The 19,682-nt window shown below is 33.4% G+C and overlaps 2 protein-coding genes across 10 annotated transcripts; one reads left to right on the top strand and one right to left on the bottom strand.

The window, feature by feature from the left end:
• The first annotated feature begins 3,008 nt into the window (after positions 1-3,008).
• On the top strand, positions 3,009-5,590 carry LOC123219360 (vacuolar protein sorting-associated protein 28 homolog 2-like). Of its 8 annotated transcripts, none has more exons than XR_006502851.1 (4): positions 3,009-3,164; positions 3,661-4,443; positions 4,883-4,993; positions 5,319-5,590. XR_006502851.1 is itself a non-coding variant. In XM_044641274.1 (3 exons), the coding sequence occupies exon 2, from the start codon at positions 3,802-3,804 to the stop codon at positions 4,429-4,431; it is 630 nt and encodes a 209-aa protein (XP_044497209.1). In that variant the 5' UTR covers positions 3,009-3,164; positions 3,661-3,801; the 3' UTR covers positions 4,432-4,443; positions 5,319-5,590. The 8 variants fall into 8 exon arrangements, 4 of the variants coding, with proteins under 4 accessions (XP_044497209.1, XP_044497208.1, XP_044497205.1 ...); XR_006502848.1 differs by having other exon boundaries at positions 4,886-4,993; XR_006502849.1 differs by having other exon boundaries at positions 4,938-4,993.
• A 2,092-nt stretch (positions 5,591-7,682) lies between these two features.
• On the bottom strand, positions 7,683-19,062 carry LOC123219359 (B3 domain-containing protein Os07g0563300-like). Of its 2 annotated transcripts, none has more exons than XM_044641269.1 (14): positions 18,743-19,062; positions 16,754-16,835; positions 16,534-16,632; positions 14,959-15,298; positions 14,469-14,811; positions 14,215-14,311; positions 13,268-13,442; positions 12,641-12,720; positions 11,990-12,034; positions 11,634-11,894; positions 10,597-10,646; positions 9,683-9,796; positions 9,153-9,220; positions 7,683-8,944 (listed from the first exon to the last, which is right to left on the bottom strand). In XM_044641269.1, the coding sequence occupies exons 1-14, from the start codon at positions 18,859-18,861 to the stop codon at positions 8,172-8,174; spliced, it is 2,646 nt and encodes an 881-aa protein (XP_044497204.1). In that variant the 5' UTR covers positions 18,862-19,062; the 3' UTR covers positions 7,683-8,171. The 2 variants fall into 2 exon arrangements, with proteins under 2 accessions (XP_044497204.1, XP_044497203.1); XM_044641268.1 differs by having other exon boundaries at positions 11,634-11,915.
• Positions 19,063-19,682: the final 620 nt, after the last annotated feature.

Below are 19,682 nucleotides of genomic sequence, written 5' to 3' on the forward strand. Positions count from 1 at the left end.
GCAACTGAACCCCCAAAATTAAGTCTGTCGACTCCTTCCAACAAATAATTAATGATTTACCCTAAAATATATCTAAAAAAATTATACCCCTACTATACTCTCCCAACAATAATTTTTAGCTTGATTTAAAATGTCCAAAATACCCATCCACCCCGCTTCATCATTTCTAAAACTTTGGAGTGGGTGATTATTTTCTTTGTAAAAACACGAACATTTACTAGCCCCCATAGATGGGTTTAGGGATAGTTCACTCAAACTTGGGTAAGGCCTAGAAGATTGACGATGTACTTTTTTGTCTTTTTGCATAAAATTTAGGTCAAAAGACTATTTCCCACCCAGGGTTTGTTAAAATGACATATTTATATCCTTTAAGTTTTAAAAACTATATTTCATCCGTCATCCCCTCTTATTAGTAAATTTTGTTAAATTAAATGATAAGAAAATTATTTCCATAAAATTTTCAATTCTATTTGTCTTTTTTAAGATAACATATATTTGTAGTTGAATTATAATTTTTAAAATATTAAAGATGTTATTAAAAATTTTCAATGGTTTTGCAAATTCAAAAAAAGTTTGGGTGTTTTAAAATTTTAATATGTTATCTATACTTTAAAATAAAAATGACAATTACATCGAAAAAACCTAAACAACACTCGATATTTTAAAATTTGGTGTAATTTTTATATTTATAAGGGTTTAAGTGAATAAATATTAAATAGGTGATGTTATATTAATAATTTAATATTTGTACAAACGTTAATAACAACTTTATAATTACAATAAAAGAGCAGCAGTTGAATTATCTACTAAACAAAACAACAACAAAATACTTCTATTACTAAGATAAATTAAATTACAAATGTTTTAGATTGCATTGTTGCAAAATATAATACTTCGATTTTTTCGGAATTAATAAACGGGTATGCGAGGTGCTCTTCGCAAGATAGGTAGGTAGATTGGTAACTCTGAAACTATTAGGGGGGTTAATGTATAGTAACCTCAATTTCTTTTTTTTTTTTTTTTAATTTGATTTGGCTGACTTAATTTCTCCTTTTATTGTCTTGTGTTCCTTGCATCATTATATTATGTGTTGAATTTTTTGACTAACATAAATTAATTTTCTTTTAGAGATTTTCCGTAAATTATTGGAAACGAGAATTTAAATTAAATTAATTTGTGTTCATGGATGTATGTTAAATATTTTATCCGGCTAATCGAAACCAAAATTCTAAAAAAAAAATCCTCCTAATTAATCTATCAGAAAATGACCTAACGTAACACAATATTAAATATATGCTCCTTTAAATCAAGAAAATAATATAAATAAATCCCCTTAAATAGCTTATGTGTAACAAAAAACTTTGCTCGAATATTTAAACTTTATTCGAATATTTTTAGTTGTTACTTTGCATCCTACATAGTTAATTACAATCTAAATTAGTGCGAAGCATTCAACTTAAATAATCCTCACTAACTATTTAATATAATTCAAAGTGTGAATAAAATTAAAAATAATAACTTGATAATTGAAAATAAAGATGTAAACTAAAATATTATTTTATATAATTGGCCAAAAGTCTTTTTTTAATCTAAGTTTTAGTATAATCTCAAAAATATATTTATGATAGTTTAAAAGCATAAACACTCATTTATAAACTAATTTTTATTAAAATTTTTAATTATAAGTAATGATAAAATCGTTATTTTATTAATAATATTAAAAAATATATAATTTTATCTTATTTTTTTTTCTGGTTTTAAAAACTCGTATTTCATCCCAACCTCAATTTTGAAAAGTAATATTTTTCTGTCGAATCTCTAAGGTTTTCTTTGCTCTTCGATGACATTAGGGTGAAATACGAGTTTTTAAAACTTAAGAGAGAAAATAAGATAAAATTATATATTTTTTAATATATTAATAAAATAACAATTTTATCCTTATTTATAATTAAAACTTTTAATAAAAGTTAATCAGCAAATAAATATTTAGATTTTTTAATTATTATAAATGTGTTTTTAATATTATGTTAAAATTTGAAGTTTGGCCTATATAATTAAACAAGCTAATCTATATAAAACAAATTATTAATTTGAGGGTACTCTAACATGTACCTTATATTGTAAAAGACCAAGAAGGCCTAGACTAAACTATTCAAAGTATCCTATTATTTCAAATTTTTAACTTTTAATTTTGAAAATTTTATTTATCCATTTATGATAATTAAAATTAACGAAACAGTAACATTTTAAAATTTTATTTTTCTCCCCTTAAACCTAAAAAATAAACCATTTTTCTTATAAATCAAGTTTTAAAAAATGACATTTCTTCTCCTACAGTTTAATTTTCAATTCTTGATGTCAAATCCAGTGTCATTATCAGTGATGAAGATTCTCTAACACACCATCATACTTCAACGATATATTTTTTCTCCTTTGGACATTTAATTGATATCAAATGAAGCTGAAAAGATAAAGAGTTTTATCTCTCAACGAAACTCTTTTATTGGTTAACATTATAGAGGAGAGACCGCCGAAGCATGATGATGAGTCAGGAAATCTTCATTACCAACGATGACATTAAAAATTGAAAACTAAACTTAAAGAGAGAAAATGTTATTTTTTTAAACTTGATTTAAAGATAAATTTATAGTTTTTAAGGTTTTAGAGATGAATTTTAATTTATTTTTAATATTATAAATAAAAATAATAATTTTATTTTTAAAACAAATAGATTTAATTTTTCATTAATAGGTATTTACAAGTTTTATAATTAAGAGAAAAAAATTTGAAGCGAGAAGACTCTGTGCAGGAAATAGTCCTTCGGCAATTTAAAAAAAAAAGTTCTGTGCTATGTCATGGCCCAGCCCGGCCCTTGACATGATTTCTAGTCCCAAAATAAAAAATCAACGGACAGAACCATGCAAACCCATGATTGACAATAACGGCTCACCGTAGCACAACATACAGAAGAGAAAAGAAGGGGCAAGCGATTGTTATAATTTCTGATCATCCCTACTGCTGCTACACGTAGATGCCGTAAGCAATAATAATACACTCAAGCCCACACGCAACCTCCCCTGTCTTCTCTCTCTTCTATTTTCCTTCTATTCTTTCGCTTCCCTGCAACACCTCGCAGCCCTCTTCACGACATTCAAAGTTCTCTTGTAAGTCCTTTTTTAACTCCTTTCTCTTTCATTTTAACTTTTCGGTTCCTTTTGTTGTTTCGATTTGCCCATGATCTGAGGTAACAGCTCTTCTCTTCTCCCTTTCTTCCTTGTTCGGCGATTTTTGTTTCTATTTCTTCATTTTCTTTGGTCGTTTTGTATTTTTATGACTTACTTGTTTGCCTCTTCTAATCGCTTTGTCTTTTAATGTGTGTTTTGTAATCGGAATAATTAGGTTTTTGGAAATGAAGGTTTGTTCTTCTGTTGTGTAAATTGTCTTGAATGTGTTTTTTTCTCGACTTGTGATCCAACTTTATTAATTAAACTGAACCTCATGAAAAATATATGTATTTTACTTTTTTCTGTATATTGAAATACGCTGCTATACGATTTGTGTATTTGTATAGGTATGGTTTACGGATTATATTGTTCTCTTCTTTATTTGAGTCTGTCTGTGTGTTTTCGTGTTTTTTATTTTTTATCTTTTTACTTGCAGTGAAGAAGGTTGCATCTCTTTGCGCGTGTCCCGTTCTCTTCTCCAGTCCTCCACACTTTCAGTCGGAAAATACCAAAAAATTTATAACCTGAAAACATATATTACTTATAAACTCGTATATACAGTTTTATATTTGCCCAAATGGAGGTGAAGCTATGGAATGACAAGCGCGAGAGAGAAATGTATGAGAACTTTGCTGAGCTTTATGCTATAATCAAGGCTACCGAAAAGCTTGAAAAGGCTTATATTCGTGATATTGTGAGTTCAAATGAATATGAAGCTGAATGCCAAAAACTCATTGCTCATTTTAAAACCCTAGCCTCTACATTGAAAGATACTGTCCCGAGCATTGAACGGTTTGCAGATACGTATAAAATGGACTGCCCGGCTGCTCTGAATCGCCTAGTTACTGTTGGGGTGCCTGCTACAGTTGAGCATAGAGCTGCAGCAGCTGCATCGACTGCCAGCTCTGCTGCCATTGTTGCAGAATGTGTCCAGCATTTCATAACCGCAATGGACACATTAAAATTGGAATTTAAGGCAGTTGATCAGGTGTATCCACTGTTATCTGATCTTTTGGGTTCGCTTAATAAGTTGAGTATTTTGCCCCCGGACTTTGAGGGGAAGACCAAGATGAAGGAGTGGATTTCAAGGTTGTCGAAAATGGGGGCTGCAGATGAGTTGACAGATCAGCAGGCACGGCAGCTACACTTTGATCTGGATTCTTCATACAATTCATTTATGGCTGCTTTGCCTAATGCCGGTACTTGATTGATTATTTGGGTAAGCTTGTAAAGATACATGGGATTGGTTCTTTAGTTTGGGATATCCAATATATCAGATATTATGTTGTTTTTCAAGCAATTTGGTAGAACCTTGGGTATAACATGGAAGGATGATTACTAATTTTGTAACATTTATACTTTTGGGAATGACTGACTTGCTCAGCATAAAACAATACATTGTGCTGTTCGTGGAAGAGATTCTTTTTCATGATTTATTATGAATATGAGTTTGGAATTCATTCTGGTTTGCCATGTTGATATCACTTATCATTTTGGGCAAATAAGCAATGAAGTTTCATCCAATTAAACACATTAGCTATGCTTGTATGGTACCCATTTGCTCAATCAATATATATATTATATTCATCATAGTGCTGGAAATTCTGTGTTAATTGATATTATGTTTTTCTCTGCTATTTTTCCTTGTTTTATTTTAACAGAGCTTAATCCCAAATGAAATCTGACTTTGTCTCAACTAATGTTTTGCACAAGTACCATGATTTCTGGGAAGGCTGAGGAAAGATCTCAGAATATCTGTTGATGAACAGGTGAGGCTATTGTCACAATACAATGCATATTTAAATGTATAATTACTTGAATTCCTTGAGGATTTGAGGTCTTTCATGTAAATAACTGCTGGAGAAACAGCCATTAACATTATTTGATGATGATAGATTCTGATGCCATCAAGTTCAATTTTCTGATAATATTCACATTAGTGAATTAACAGTATCCATGTAAATAACTTATTGAGGTGCAAGATATAATATTCACACGAGTAAATTTATTTTGAGGAGTTTATCTTATGTTATTTATTAGAGTACTGTGCTTTTGTTTATGACTGCAATTTTTTTCTTCTTTTTCCAATTTTAGGGGCTTGACTTGATAAGGTAGCAGAATATTGGGTAATATTGGTGCAGTAATTTGCTTCTCATTAATGGCAGAATTGTAAGCTTTATCTCTACACAGGGAACCAAAATAATCTAACTCAAGATGAGGCGTCGGCCTCAGATGAATGAATGATGCAGGTCTTATTCAATGGTGTCTGTTTTGCCTTTTGTGCCATTTTTATAAGTATGTTAGTAATTGCATCTTTTCTTACAAACCCAATTAAGAGAGTTCATTTATATTGAATGCTTTCATTAGTTGTTTGGTTCTTGTGATTGTTTGAGCTAGCTGCAGATTCTTTGTAATTGTATGCGTGAAGGGAAAGGGAATATAAAGTATTTTTCAATCTCTTTTATAGGGCTTCTTGAAAGCCTGAAGCCAGAACTGTTTACAACCGGTGTCACCTTTCATTAGCTGAAACCATCCTAGTGAGAGAAATAGATTCCAGTAGCCACCAATATTGTATATCTCCTCATGAAAAGACTACAGTAAAATATTATAGGTAGTTTGGGAAACTAAAATTACTTGTCTTTTTCTTGTTAGAGATCTTTGTATGATGGTTTGGAGGTCTTGATGTATAATGTACCCATTGGGCCCTTGTATAGTGATAGAAAATTCTTTTGTATAGATTATTGTGTTGTTCTCTATCTTATAATTGTGGAGATAGTTTAACAAAATAAATTTAGGTTGTCTCTTTTAGTCTTGGTAATATAATCTTACTTATCCCAAAAAAAAAAGTACTTGTCTTTTTATAGGCAGAGTTTTTTTTTTTTTTTAAGTTTTGCGGCTAAGGGAGTTAGAGTTTGAGAGTTATCAAAATGTGATATTTGATATGTTAAGGGTCATACTGAACACTTTGGGAAGCTAAAAGTATGTATTTTTATAGTCTGAGCTGAACAGGAGCTAGAGTTTGAAGGTCAGCCCAATGAGCTTGCAACTCACGGATTGGTTAAGAGTAAAATGCCAATAAACCTTTTAAATGTTTTAGATCTTATATTTATATCTCTAAAATTTAATTTGGTTAGCTAATAGATAAGTATAGAAGTTATAAATTTAAAATAATAATTTAAAAATTAAAGGATTGAGATATTATTTTCTTCAGTTGAGATCTAATCAGTGAAACATCCTGGTCTCTAATAGCTTAGTGAGTTCAAGTTTGAGATGGGACTTTGAGTTAATTGACTTGAATTTGAGTCGATCTTTCTTTCAGTCGGTCTGGCTTCATTAACGGAGAATAGAATTTTACTCTTTCATTAACGGATGAATTTTTGAAGTTGGGTGTTTGGATCAGAAGTTGTGCTGCAGGATCCCTTTTTCGGTATAACGTAAAAACTGTCAGACAAAATTATGTGTCATGCAAAAGTGCAATAACTCTACAGCAAGGAATGACTATTCCGACGAGAATTACATTCCTAATTATTGCTGCATAAGGAGAAGAGTTGCAGACTTATCTAGTTGTGTTGGATAAAATGGTTTTGCCAGTAGTAGTTTTTGTAGTTCTTGCTGGAACTCTCGATGCCCTGTTCAGTCAATTAAAATACGTGCAGTTTTTCAGATACTGTGCCATTTGGATGAGACTCAACAACCAACTGCCTATCTTTTTTGATTTCTGTGTTTTTTTGGAGCTTGGATAACGTCATGAGGGGGTCTTCAAATTCTGGTTTTCGATCTCTGGTTCACATAGTCCTTTCTTTAATAGAAGTTTAAGGGGATTGAAGAACCGTATTTAAGTTTCAGGGCTGATCCAAATTTTCAGAAAAATCTCATAATCTATACCTTATTTATTTATTTCGTCATAAAAGTTACGGTTAATTATCCCTGCTATCCTCTGAGGTTTACATTTTTTCACTGTGTATCTCACGGGTTTAAGATGGTGTACTCAACCCCGGCCCCAGATTTAAAAATTATCTCAAACCTCCCCTCTCCGCCAATTGCTAACAAAAATCCATTAGTTTTTGGCCATTTATCTCATTCTTATGCCTTGGGTATATTTATTAATTTCGAACGGATAAAAAATAATTTGATTTTTATTATGAAAAAGTAAAATATTTTAACTATAAAATAGTATGTATTTATTTTGGGTATACAAATATATATGTTTATATGTATCATCATATGATTGAATAATTTTAAATTAAAGATAAAATAACATTAAATCATATAATGATATATATCAATGTGTGTACAATTAATTGTGTACCTAAAATAAATATATATAGTATTGCACATATTTTAAATGACAACAAAATGCACCACATTTCACACAATTTTTGTTAAATAAAAAAGGAAACCGTCCGAAAAATTCTGCCTCCCACTGTAAAATCTGGTAATGCTAACAAATGGCCAAAATTAAACCAGAAAACTAATGAACCCATTATCAAACGAAAAATAGAATACCAGCCAAACCCAATTTCTCAAACAAAAAGAGAATGGTTCAGCTTCTTCGGACTACATTTTGTGTCATATTTGTAACAAACTGGTACAAATGTATATTGGAAAATGTAATTTATCTTTCGCTGCTAAGCAAAAATTTGGCACATCATAGTTACATCCTCATTGTCTCTCAAGGCAGAAGGTGAGCTCCTAAAAACTATATTAGCTTCATCCTACCACCCTCTCCTGATGAATTTTCCATCTTGTAATACTTCAAATATGCACTAATAGTTCTGCAGGGGATGCCGATATAGAATGTTAATTGGTATAATTATCGGTTTCCTACCCATGTCAGCTCACTTTCTACCCCTACTCTCATTTTATGTACAGAACTGATGCGGTAAAATGCCAACGGGGATGAATACATCATAAAATTATCCCCATTGTGTTTATGGCAGTTGCAGATTATACATTGGCAGATATGGATGCAGAAGGTTTCAGAGGCAAAGTACCATGATGGTCATTGTCAGCATCTTGATGACTGCTGTCAAGGGTGATGGCGTTGCTGATTTTTTCTCCGGTTCCACCACCCTGCAATGCCTGATCAACTGCAGAACTGCTATTGCTACCTGTTGACAGTCTCTGATGCCTGAGGTACCTCTCAGTGGCATCTTGGATCAGTGCCATCATGTTGACAGACTCAGCACCAGGTGATAATTCCTCTTCTCGCTCTGGCTGGATATTTAGGTCGATTTGGCCTTTAAAAGGGGAAGTAGAGGATTTCATTCTGTTAGAATCATCATCCGAACCCTCACTAACTATCTTTTTCTGGTTTGGACTGCCATTTGCTGTCTTGGTAGATTGGACAAGGTCATTGTTCAATAGTTTATCAGGTAACGGCAGCTTTGTCTGCGGCTTCTTGTGTGAACTTTCTGCATCTTTTTCAGATTGTTTCTTCTCACGCCGCAACATAAGGGTGTGGAAACGGCGCTTCACTGTTTGGCACACATTACATGTGCATGTCTGCTTGTGTTTGGGCCCCTTCCCACTTGGGGGTTGAATGCACACAATGCATGAACAGCCAGGTCTATGCCGGGGATGCTTAGTAGTGGCCTGGGATGATGCTTGAAATGCCTCACCTTCACCCAAGATGGCTAGGTTAGCAAGAGTGTCAAGACCCTCTAATGCTTCAACATTACCAGGTTGCTGTTTAGTGGGCTTCATTTTCTTAGAAGAAGCTGCCAATTACAGTAAAAAAAAGAACCAATTCCAAATTTTAATAATAGGGAAAAATTTTCAAGTAATTCCATTTGAAGGTATGATGCCAATATAAAACCATCAAAATTTCAGTATAATAAAAAGCTCGTCTGCTTCTTGTGAGACAGATATGGCTCAATGAGCCATGTAGATATATAGCAATATTAATTTGTCCAAAGCAATTTTTACCTGAATTACATGGTAGCAAATCTTCAAACTGTTCCCCTCTCAATTCTTGAGCCGCTGAACAAAAGGATCTGGCAGCAGGGAGGATTCAAATACATTAATGAAATGTAATTATAGAAAATTATGCTATCTATATAAAATTTAAGCACCAATCCTTATGCAGAGAAGCCCCTACGCTAGCATAAAAGATTATATCTTGAGGGCTTTGAATTGCCTCCTCCTAACCAAAAGGGAGGAAGAAAGGAGAAACTAGAAAAGGTCTTCTGGAAGCACATCAGTCTTAATCTTTTACATAGAAGTATCAATTTGATAACATGAATAGGCTATTTTAAATGGGAGAGCTGTTTTACCACATTATAACAGGAAAATGAGGTTAAAGAGGCTATTGGAACAACCACAATCATTGTAAACAGATGAAAATACCCTCTCACACCAAAGGTTGAGGTGCAGTTGGCTTAAATTTGTAAATTTGAAATTGTACTAAAGACATAAAAATAGACATTTTCAGTACATGATATGGATGCTATTTGTACCTTTCTGGATCCCATGAGTTGCCCGAACAGGTCCACTTGGATGGAAGAAGAGCGTTGGCAGGCAATTTGCGCCACTTATGACAATCTTCACATTGAACCCATTGAATCTTTTCACTGACACAACGGCAAAGATAATGAAATTTGGTTGCTTGACATGACACAAATATGACAAATCCATAGCTAATTTCATTAGATGTTTGGACTGTAATCAAGTATGGAGCAGGATTTATGGAATTTAAGTCAAGAGTTAATCACAGAGACCATGTTCATTTGTATCTATATTAGAACCCTAACCAGCTTTAGCCATGCTCTCCATCCTAACACCAGTAACCTTGTCTGCTTACAAGACAGACACAAAGCTGATTTGGTAAAACCCTAGACTCAGTCTCTATGACTGTGAAGACAAAACTTTTAAGGTCAGTTTTACAAAACCTGACAATGCTCTCAACTCATGTCAGAACAAGGTTGATATTAATAGTTCACAAAAATTTTAACTAGTCAATAAATGCAGTTGGGGAAGATAACAGGTCTTATTCACTAGGATATCTGTTATGTTGAAACCCTAAAAATGGAGCTCAGTGTCAAGCTATAGAAATTTTTTGAGTGTCTAGTTGTTTCAACAACATAATTCAATGAATGTCTTACAAATTAGTTCTTCAAAGCTTTGAAACAAAACCAGAATATAGAAACATAACAGATCTATATCAACAGAATATCATGCAAATATTTCCTTTTCCAATTATTTATGTTGTACAAACAGAAAATTTATATGTGATAAGTTACACATATAAATATGATTGAATGAGCTACCCACAAAAAGTAAACCAAATTATAACAAAATTAAAAAATATATATATTTACATCAACATTTTTATCTTATACAAGCTCAAGCTCTCAAAGATTAAGTGATTTACCCCATGTTATCCGTTGTAAATAGTGTTGGCTTCCCCAGTATTGGCGCGTCCTGTTATACAAAAAAGACATGTAAGAACTTTAGAACCAGGGGACAAAAAGTCATATCTAGAGAGTCAAATCATATGATAATAAATAGCCCATTAATAAGACTTCTATAGATTTTTTCTTTTTACACCTTATTTTACCATCACAATATTTCCCAGAATTATCTTGAATGAGGATGTTAGGAACTCAGAAATCCCTTAACTCTCAATCAACCAATCCAAACAACACAAACAGAATGGAATGGAAAATAGGATTTTTATACCTAATAATAGCAGTGTTTACAAAGAACAAAAACAAAAATCAGATTACTGGCTTTCAAGAGACCATAATCTCTCCCTAATTTGTTTAGCTACAGAGGACAAGTTTATCTTTGCATCCAAATTAAAGTTAATGTAAAAGTGGCAGCATAGTTAAGCGTACAGGTCTTGACTTATATTTTATGTGGCACTGTCAAGGGAGTGCAAAGCACACTTTGTTATTTATTTACACACACTAGACGTGTTCAAGATACTATAATACTTGTTTTAATTTTTGCAATAGTTTATTCATAAACTTAAAAATGAAATCAGCATTGAATTGTATTTATAAGATAGAGTGCCACCAAATGTTACTTGCTATGCAATAGAAATTCAGAAGACCTAGAAATCAAAAGCATCATGGTCTTTTGGATTGGGATCCCTGGACCAGACATTTATAATATTTATATGTATATATCCTCTGAAAAATCATGGCACTGCAGCCTAACTAGAGTGGTCTTACACAAGATCATTTGGTCCTTCTTGGTAAGTCCTTGTTTATACTACATCTGCATAGTGTGATTCATACTCAGGGAGGAAAAGAAAAAAAAGCTTTGTCAAAATCAAAGTCACAGAATATAAGAAACCTATCTCTGGTCACAAGCAAAAGCAACAGCAAACACTAAATTACATGTGACTAAAGTCAATGAAATAATAATTGATAATAAAACGCAACACAGAGTTAATAATGGTACCTCATATTCCTCAAACTCGTAACCTTCAATCACCACAACAGTAGGAGCATTATTAGGAGGACGGAGAAGTCCTTGAGCTTCTTCCCATGTCAGCTTCAGCTCTATCTGGTCCCCAGTTTCAATTTTTGGGCACTTATTCTTTGAACCCGACGCGGTGTTCTTCCGCTTTCTATAGATTGAAGATTTTGCTCCAAGTGCTTCTGTTGCTATATATCCTGACTTATCAACCTTAGACCATGAACTAGGATCTGGCAGTTCAACCTGGTTGATTGACGAAATGCTCTGTAATATCAGCACCCTTTTAGATCACAAATAATCAAAGCAATTTCATCAGTTATAGTTTTGAAAATACTAACATCTCCATTTGTGGAAACTCCAGTTGTCTTATTTGCTTCATTGTCCTGTCAAGTTGAAAATAGATGTTAATTATCGAAATGTACAAGAAATTGTCACACAAATTGTTTTCAATTGATCTTCAGCTAATAACTTTACAATGAACAATGACAATTTAAGACCAAAAGCCAATTTCAGCAGTGGATTGCGAGCCAGCAATTCCTGCAAGCTCAAAACTTGCAGCTCACATCTCACTTCAGGTAAATTATGCCTTGACATTCAATTTGTGTGGACTCATAGGTCCTCTTCCTGACCCCAACCCAGCCCCACCCAAAAGACTTGATAATGTTATCTTATCTTTGAATATTTTCTGTAACCAACAATGCATCAAAAAAAGAAAAAATAAACAGGTCTAGTATCACAACTGTTTACAAATTGAAAACTTCTGAAGCTTTGAAGACATGATGTATAGCTGTACTGTCAAGAACCTATACATCACCTCTAAATACCATCAAAAACCACACAACCACGCGCCCCCCCCCCCCCACCCCCTCTTTCCAAAGAAAAAAAAGAAAAATAGAAACATTTTTGTTAATCACTTCCATTGGCTACTATCATTATCTAGAACTTATTACAATTACAAAATTGTTACAAAGATACTACATGGGCCAAACCTGATCAGATGCTGGATTCGCTGAGGCCTTTCTGAATCCCATGACCAATTTCCCTTCAGGTTCTAACCGGCTGAAAGTTACTGAGGAAACAAAATAAAATCTCAGTTCCAAAACCAGATAGCCCATGAAGCATGGCACACTAAGTTGCATGATGATGACTCCACTTGTGGAAAATAGAATTCATTAAGAGTAGGTATGGCCAAACACCATGGTCAGGCCCAGGCCACCAGGGCTTATGCCTGGATTTAAATCAATCATTATTAAAGTTAATTAATAGTTATTATTGTATATAATTGTTTATTATATGTACATAGTATTATTTAATAAAACCCAGGCCCAGGCCATGTACATATCCTTGGTTGGGCCTTTTTGCCATCTCTTATTGAGTGGTTCAGAACAAGTAGACAAGAAAAATGAAAACAAAAGCAACATCTAGATGTTCAATAGGACTTTAAAACCATCCATGTAAAAAATCCAGTAAACCCAAGCAGCAGATAAAGCAAGTCCCAAGAATTCTGAGAACAAAATTGACAGCAAGAACTAGATCTTTGAAGGGAAAAAAACACATATAAACATAACTAATTAAAAAAATTTTAATAATACTTGTCCGTGATATTGTTCAATTACCTATGTCACCTGCTTGCAATTGCATGTTCTGTATGCAAGGAGTAACCCCTTCTAACACATACATTCTACTATTATTATTAGGCCAGAAGCGAAACTGAAATATCCACTCCTTGCCTTTTGAATCCTGGACTTTAAGAGGCAAACCTTCAGGCTGAGAGATTGGTGGGAAATAGGCCTGTATCATGGTGAACTCGTGTTAGTATAAAATGAATGGGTGCAAATAAGGGGAAAACCTATTCTGTGCCAAATTTAGTGAGGACCTAAAATGAATTTGCACTAATAGTTGACAAGATATCCAATACAATTCATCTAGCTGTATAAATCTCATGCCAATGGTGAGTTCCAGAAGAGTTGAGTGGATGTTTTGTCACACTTAACTACAATATCACATAATTAAGGAAGATTTTCTATAACAATTACACTGGTTATCACCAAGACAGAATAGCCACAAGACCAAGCTATAACAGCTAGATAAATAGACATATAAATGCAAATTTCACCTATCAAAGTCTTCATGGTTAATTAAGATTATTAAATTTGAGGCTAGAAATTAAGCATCCAAAAATATGAAAAACATAATGATGTTCACATCATTATTATTTTATCACTGTGAGCTCTCCTTTTTCCAAGAAAGCTCTGTCCCCATAATTGTTACAACATATTATAAAAAGACAGCAAGGAGGCACTTTTAAAAAAAATTCTTGATTGCTAAACAAAAACTGTGAAGTTAATCCTTCTTACACAAATTTATAATTTTCTGCAGTGTATCAATAACAATACCCCACCATAGCAACCGTTAAAAGGGGAAATTCAGTTCACACATTATGCAAAGTGATTATGTCAACAAACAACTGGAAAAATAAGAATATCTTATAAGTAACAGAGGGAGCTTAAAGAATGAAAAGTTGAATAAATACAAAAGCCAGGCTGGAAACACAAGGACTCACCTCTGCACATTTTTTTGGAAGAACCAAACGTCCAATTCGGCCAGCATCACTCGCACTCAACATTTTCTCAAACAAAGGAGTGATAACAGAATTCGAACTTCGATATGGTTAAGGTAACACAAGGTTTACTTAGCACAACACAGTAAAAAATAAGAATTCATATTTCCAAACTGCCTCAAGAACCATGCTATAATAAAAAACATCATGCATTTAAAAGCTTATCATCAAGAAAACCTCCCAAACTCAAAGGATACTCCCCAGAGATCTGCTGTAGATCTTGATCAGTGAACCTAGGCCAGTAACGAGGAAGTAACTGATTTCTTCCACGGGCATCTATCCGAGGCCTTCCATTGCGAATTTGAGTTTCACTCATTGCATCAAGTCCATTATGTGAATTACCATGAATTTGCTTCACCATTGATGGTTGAAGGGCTGGTCGCAAATGAGCTCCAGAGATCCCCAATTGACCATTTCTTTCATTTGGAGATGCATAAGGTACAGCCAAACCAAAATGTGTTGTAGATGGATCGTCCTTTGAAGAGGAAGACTGATGAGGTTTATTTAAACATGCACTAGGTTGCTCCTCACAATTAATTCCTGCAGCACAGTTTCAGGTCTGGTTTAGAAACCACTTTTATCTGCTTTTTCTGCTGGACATTTTCTCCAGCATTGAAGAAGCATAGCAAGTAACCAGAATGATGCAGTTCTGAAGTGACAAACTAAATGCAGGGAAACAATTTGAACCTGTTTTTCCATCCTCAAGTATATCCCTTGAGGCGCCCTTAAGTCCTCCATTCATCAGCCTTTCAGAAAAATCTTCAATTTTCCTTTTCTCCAGGCAAGGGGTGGTTAATCTTTCATTAGCATTAATCCTTTCAATGCTAGTAGATAAGTCAACATCATAGGACACTCTTGGATGCGATTCAGACTGAGGAATCAAAGAATTAAATAGACTGGGTGCTTGCCGCCAAGGTACAGGACCTGAACTAGCAAACTGAGTCCAATTTTTTATGGAAAGGTCTTTAAGTCTCTCAGGTAAAGACATTTGATAAAATAAAAAAGGTGGCCATGAAGGATTTGGTGCCTGCCATACATTATATAAAATGAAACCAGAGTCTCAGTAATAATTTTACCCAGCATCTTAAGGAACATAGTTAATCATGTCATTTGTGTTAAGCAGCACACAAGCAATTCACGTCAAAATACAGGAAGAAAAAACCCTAATGAAGAAATTCCCTTTGTGTATGCATTAACTCAACATAATCACAATAAATTGCACCACAATTCAATTAAACCAAAATGGTTCTATGCCAAAGCAAAAGAAGAAAAACACAAAAAAGATACACAGACCTACATACAAGTATTTGAAATTTGTGATAGCTTATTCTGATAGAGAAATTTAGATAATTAATTTAAAAAAAAAAAAGACATAAAAATCAAACGGAGTCAGCATGAAGACAACGCAGGAATAATACTTCGATAAATACTCTGAATGCATAGAGTGATAGTTTGATATATCATTGATATATGCAACAGCAGCTGGATAATAGATTTGTAAAATTTAACAGAAAACCAGAACATAGAATTAATCATATTCATCAGCTTCAAACCTGATGATCACCTCCCTTCTTATCTCATCCTGAGAATAAAGATTTGAATTCCATTCATGAACGCATTCTCATTGCACTATCAGGGTTATTGACCCCAAATGTATTCCATCCAACAACTTAAAAGTTACCCTTGCTCACTCCATTTTCATCTACTCCCAAGAATACAGCATTTGCACTCCTTCTATGGCACATTCTCACTATCACTATCAGAATTGTGTGCCAATTTTTTTTCATCACAAGGGAAAGTAAATCAATGAACACCCTATTATTACTGCAAGGCAGCTCCTTACTCTCCAAAACATCCTTAACATCATTATCTAAAAAGCACAACCTCTTCATACACTATACCTCAGTGAACAGAACCTTCAATAATTGGCCATTCTTTGCAAGTACTGCTAGCAGATATGCACAGTTACCCAAGATAAAGTCAAGCAAAGCAATGCAAATTCTGAAACCAAAATTTCCTGCACTAGCATTCCATTTCACTGATAAAAAGATGGGATTTGTGACATTTGTCTAAATTCAAATCATACAACAATGGCAGAGGTTATAAAATATCAAAAATTAATGAAACGGTTCTATTCTATCATCAAAAATAACTTAATAAATAAGGTGGTCAGTATCCATAAATTGCAAAATGAACAAACTATGTTGCAAAAAAAAAAAAAAAAAACCATAAAAAATGTGAATCAGCCAAATTCATCCTTACCAAAAGGACATTTTTTCTTGCACATGCCATGCACACAATTCCTCCAGCATCTAACAATGTAAATGCACTAATTGAAATAATGCATCCACAATGAATCCGCTGAAAGGTAAGTTCAAAACAAAATGAAGAATCAGTATAATCCAAAACTGAAATTCGGAAGATGGAAGCCACATATTTAATACATGCCACTAAAAAAGAGCATGTAAACCATTTTGCTCACCTTGCCACAAGTATCACAAGAGCTCCAACCACCAGCATTCGGATGAAAAGTATCACAAAATCTTCCCTCATCATAAATAGAACTACAGTCACAAAGAACCAAATCAAAAAGTATAACCACATATAAAACAATTCACATCACACCACAAAACACAAAACAAAAAACATTAACAAAATTACTGAATATCAAAACAAAAGAAATTAAAATAGGCTACGAACAAATTTACATCATGGACAAGTTAGTTATGAGTTAAACCACATTAAACTAGTATAATATCCCTAAATTCAAATCTCCTCCACTGAAACCTGATAAATACCAACAACAATAATATTTAAAATAATAACAATTTAAAAGAATAAAAATATTGACCCACAACATGGAAGGCAAGATTGGTCCAACATTTAACACGAAAAGAAAAATGCACAATGAACAAATACACAGATGAGAGTGGTCTACATGGTGAGAAAAACACTGTAGACATTATGAAGACTACAATACAAAATCTCAACATCAAATTAGCCTATGTTATATCTAAACCTTGATAGCTCCAAAGCTTATTTATTGCTTGAAACAAACTATTTCAAAGATATTAAATATACGTGACTCATAGGGCATTAACTAACAGTTTTTCTTATTAGTGCACAAACAAAACTTACATTTAAGGCATTGAGGCATGTAGATCTTCGTCTTTTGTCGCATTAACAAGTTAACTTTTCCAGGGAAATTAAAACCCAAAACAAAACAAAGCACCCAAGATGACTCAGAAAAAGACAATGACGCACACAAATCTCACTCAACATGAAAAAACCAGTATGTGAACCTTTACAAGCAATGAAGTTTGCAGCAAAGAAAAACTTAATTTCGTATAGAAGTCTTAGCTGATATTCTAAAACCAAGACACTAATGCCTTGCAAACGTTTGGCAAGGAAGGAGTCGAATCATTGCTCGAATAGGCTTTCTGAAAAAACAGAGTATTATCCTATGCATTAGGTCATTTTTCCCTTATCTAAAGTATTTCCAATAACACAAACATGTGATTATAAATTATTGCAAAAATGATTGAGTCCTCTAGTTGCTTATTCATACAAATTACCTCAAAGGCGATATTTTTTTTTTTTCTTACAACAATAAATACATTAAAGAATTCACGCCCTAAACACATATCATTAATGCTAATTCACACAATAAACAACTATCATTAACATTTCCCTGTTATGATTATCTAGAAAATACACTAAAGAAAACTCTATGCATTCTGTTATTGTACAAGAAATGTCAGTGTTCAAAAGTTAACATGCACCACACACAATGTGTCATCATGCCCATCCACTACATTATTTAAGTCATTTTCCAGCTCCGACCAACAATCAAAAAATCATTTTTGTTACAAGGAAGGCAATGCATGATCTCCAACCAGTTTCTTTTTTTTTTTTTGAATTAGAATACAGGTACTCAATTCTTTTTCCTCTTTTAAAGATAAGTAACTTACCTTATTATTTTTGAAAGATAGCAAAAAGTCTTCTAAAAAGACTTATGTCTTTATAGAAAGTAATCAAGTACAATTGATATCTCAACTTCGAATAAAAATGACTCTAGCTCGTCTTCAAGGTTTTATCTAACACCCCAACACTGATCAAATTCAATTTGAGCGAACAAAATTTATTTATTTATTTTTTAAATCAATTGATGGTATTTTTCCAGTCTATGAGACCACTCTACTCTGTACTATAGAGCGTGACATGCATATATTCAAACAAGTCAATACCTAACTTCATAGCACAAAACATAAATAAACCAAATCCAATTTTTATTTTTAAATTCATCCTCCCAGCAAACCCAATTTCACGCAAAACCCAAATTTCATAAATTACCAAAACCGCACAAAGGCAGTTTTTTTTTTTTCACTGTAACCCAAAACACAAAAATTCAAGCAAAATTCAACCCAAATAAACAAAAGAGTCAACAAAGACTATAAAGATTTCAGCTCACCCGCATCGATCACACAGCTCCGCCAACTCGCCGCTACGTAAAAGCCAGCCTCTCCTCGGCCGCTCCGATTTCAACTCTTTACACTCTTTATTAAAACAAATCTTCGATGAAGACGACATCGAACAACGTCAACAAAAGAAAAACAACCTCAAACGCTCCAAAAGCGAAACATAAACTCAAAAATTCTCACAGCTCACCGCCGTCCAATGAGTAAAAATATATAAACTACAAAAGGTGTTTGGAATGGCTGATCTGTGCGCAAAAAATCGCACGAACAAACGGCTTTTGGAGAGGGTTTTAGTTTCCGGAGAAATATTATTTATAATAAAGAGAGTATTTCTTTATGCGTTTGTTCATTTATATTTGCGTGCGTGTTTTTGAATGTGCAAATTTTTTTGGTCCTTTTTGTCCTTGTTTCCGTTCAATCTATTGGTCAAAAATATTCCTAAATTCATCAGAAAAAACGCGATATGCGAACTCTCCTTAGAAACAAGACAGGGGCCATTTCCGTCATTTCTCCCTTTTGACTAATGGTATACTCGTAGTGACTTTAGGAAACCGCCACACGTTAAGAAACAGAAGCGATTGTTGACAATTTAGTACTCGGGCGAGTAGAGGAGTTTGCGATCATTTGTAAGGTAATGTGATAATCATGCATGGTCCCGCCGAGGAGATCATGCAATCACGTAACGCATAGTTTCTAAGACACGCGCGTTTTGTTTTGCTACGACTTACGACTTCTTTTGTTGTTTGTTTGCTTTTCTTGTTTCAGTTAGTTTAATGAGTCTACACCTTTTTTCCCCTGAGATATAACTGATCACCAAAACTATCCTAAAGTTTATAAAATTACAAAAATATCCCCATTGTTGAATTTTAGGTGTTCAAATCAATAGTAGAAAGACCATTGGATACAAAAATATATTAACTCTTAATAATATAA

This window comes from Mangifera indica, chromosome 6, assembly GCF_011075055.1.
Source record: "Mangifera indica cultivar Alphonso chromosome 6, CATAS_Mindica_2.1, whole genome shotgun sequence".
In the NCBI taxonomy this organism is placed as follows: Eukaryota; Viridiplantae; Streptophyta; class Magnoliopsida; order Sapindales; family Anacardiaceae; genus Mangifera; species Mangifera indica.

Coding starts and splice junctions, on each gene's coding strand:
- LOC123219360 (XM_044641274.1), top strand. CDS start 3,802: ATGGAGGTGAAGCTATGGAATGACAAGCGCGAGAGAGAAATGTATGAG.
- LOC123219359 (XM_044641268.1), bottom strand. CDS start 18,861: ATGTCGTCTTCATCGAAGATTTGTTTTAATAAAGAGTGTAAAGAGTTG. Junction 13,443..14,214: donor TTCCAAAAAAATGTGCAGAG/GTGAGTCCTTGT, acceptor ACCATGATACAG/GCCTATTTCCCACCAATCTC. Junction 8,945..9,152: donor TTTGCTACCATGTAATTCAG/GTAAAAATTGCT, acceptor TGTAATTGGCAG/CTTCTTCTAAGAAAATGAAG.